General features: G+C 49.5%; 1 protein-coding gene across 1 annotated transcript in view; it reads left to right on the forward strand.

The window, feature by feature from the left end:
* Positions 1–2,500, forward strand: part of LOC135092977 (brefeldin A-inhibited guanine nucleotide-exchange protein 3-like) — a 23,797-nt gene that overhangs the window by 11,928 nt on the left and 9,369 nt on the right. Inside the window, 6 exon segments of the mRNA XM_063991802.1 lie at positions 1–37; positions 40–181; positions 637–895; positions 1,116–1,274; positions 1,774–1,929; positions 2,156–2,300. The exon segment at positions 1–37 is cut by the window's left edge and continues 40 nt beyond it. Coding sequence (XP_063847872.1) covers positions 1–37; positions 40–181; positions 637–895; positions 1,116–1,274; positions 1,774–1,929; positions 2,156–2,300 — 898 coding nt within the window.

A 2,500-nucleotide genomic window follows, 5' to 3' on the forward strand; every position in this document is an offset into this window, starting at 1 on the left:
GACAGTGGTGGGGGTGCTGGGGGCAGTGCTGGGGGGACAGGGGGCAGCACGGCACTGCGGGGGCCCATTAGACTGCTACTGGGAGCCGAGAGTGCCAGGGAGGAGGCCAGGCGGTCCCAGGAGCTGCTGGCACAGTGCCTCAATGCCCTCCAGAGTGCTGCACGTCTGGCTAATGTGTTAGGTGGGTGTCTGGGTGTCTGTGTGTCTGTGTGTAGTAGTAGTAGTGGTAGTAGTGGTAGGGGTTTCAGTATGCCTGGCCTGTAGGGTGTGTGTAGTAGTGGTTGTAATAGTAGTAGTAGTAGTAGTGGTAGTTGTGGTAGTAGTTGTAGTTTTAGTGGTTGTGTGTGTGTGTGTGTGTGTGTGTGTGTGTGTGTGTGTGTGTGTGTGTGTGTGTAATCTAGAATCAATAAACAAAGCCAGATAAATAAAAAAATGTATATTATTCCTATCATTATTATTTTTCACTTCACTAATCTGTGTAATCTTCCTCCTCCTCCTCTTCCACCTCTCCACCTCTCCACAGGGATACAAAATATATATAGTAGTGTTATTATTATCATTTCAACCCACTAATTTATTCTCTCCCTCCTCCTCCACTTCTCCACCTCTCCACTTCCACCTCCACCTCCACCACAGGGCTACAGAATCGGTGTGGAGTGGTGTTCTCCCTCCTCTCTTCCGCCTGCCTTCCCGACGAGGACAAGAACCCCTCCACTCCACGTCACTCCACCCCCCGCCACCGCCTGCGCTCCCCTTCCTCCACCTCCTCCACCTCCTCCACCTCCAGGAAGCCGCAGCGCCTCCACACGGCCCACCTGCTATCCCTCCATGTAATGATGTCGTCAGGGCTGGAGTTAGGGTCGCACTCCCCTGACTGCTGGACACATATATTTAGGTGTGTGTGTGTGTGTGTGTGTGTGTGTGTGTATGTATGTATGTATGTATCCTCTTTTTCTTTTTTTTTTTTCTTTGACCACTCTATCTGACTCTCTCTCTCTCTCTCTCTCTCTCATGGTATACAGAAGCCTATGTAAGTTTAAGTGTGGTATACAGGCCTACACTACCACCACCACCACCACCACTGCCAGCCCTCCTCACAGCATTGTCTCCCGCAGGTGCTGTGTGTACCTGGCAGAACTGGAGCACACCTTCTTCAGCCACCACAGCGGATACCAGTCCTTCCCCACGCGCCTCACTCCACCCAACTCCTCCTCCTCCACCTCCTCCTCCCTCTCCGACAGGACCAAGGGTGACTCCTGTGAGGATATGTTCAGGTGTGTGTGTGTATGTGTGTGTACGTGTGTGTAATTGTGTATGTTTGTATGTATTTGTCTTATGTGTATTTGTATGTACGTAGTATGTTTGAGCTATACCAAGATGGCGTCTGAAATGAAATGTGGGATTTTTTTGTTTATTTATTTTTACTAGTTTTGCATTTTTTTTTTTGTCATTTTCTATTCCTTCTCTTCCTCCTCCTCCTCCTTCTCTTCCTTCTCCTCTTCCTCCATCCTCCTTCTCATCTTCTATTCCTCTTTTTCCATCCTCCTTTTCCTTCTCTTCCATCCTTCATCCTTCTCCTGCTCTTCTTCTTACTCCTTTTCCTTCTCCATCCTCCTGCTCCATCCTCCTCCTCTTCCTCCTCCTCCTCTTCCATCCTTCATCCTCCTCTTCCTCATCTTCTCCTCCTCCCTGACTAGCTTCACATGCCATTTATCCTATTGTAACCCTCTTCCTCCTCCTCCTCCTCCTCCTCCTCCTCCTCTTCTCTTGCAGTGAGGAGATGAGCAGGTACCTGGTAACTCCTGTGGCCGGCAACACCACTATGGAGGAGTTGATCAAGGAGAGCCAGAGGGACACCAGTAGTACAGGGTTCCTCTCCATTCAGGACACCGGCAAGGCTATCTGTGCCCTCACGCAGCTGGTGGACAGGTGCGTGTGTGTGGGAGGGTGTGAGGGGGTGAGAAGGGGTGTGTAGTTGTGTATTGGTAGTGTGTGCTGGTGTGTGTGTGTGTGTTGGGGGTGTTTGTTGGGGTGTATAATTAAAAACAAGATGAAAAAAATTAATGTTATACTTTCAATCTTACTAATAATGATAAAATGAATGAGTAACATCACTATCTCCCTTCCACCACCACCACCACCACCATCCCGGCAGGCTGTTCGACGACGCCTCCACCAAGCTGAACATGTCGTCCCTGGTGAGCTTCCTGACAGAGCTGTGTGCTGCATCCCAGGCACAGCTCTTCATGCGCATGGCACCCCAGACGCCACAGCGGGCCCTCATTAGGTGGCCCCGGAAGGTGTGTGTGTGTGTGTGTGTGTGTGTGTGTGTGTGTGTGTGTGTGTGTGTGTGTGTGTGTGTGTGTGTGTGTGATAGATGAGACAGGCAGACAGATGGATAGATAGATGAGTAGATAAATATATAGATAAGAAGGTGTGTGTGTGTGTTTTGATATAAATACTAATCTATTTTTTTCTTTCCCCTCTCTCTCTCTCTCTC

Source organism: Scylla paramamosain, chromosome 41 (assembly GCF_035594125.1).
Source record: "Scylla paramamosain isolate STU-SP2022 chromosome 41, ASM3559412v1, whole genome shotgun sequence".
Taxonomy (NCBI): Eukaryota; Metazoa; Arthropoda; class Malacostraca; order Decapoda; family Portunidae; genus Scylla; species Scylla paramamosain.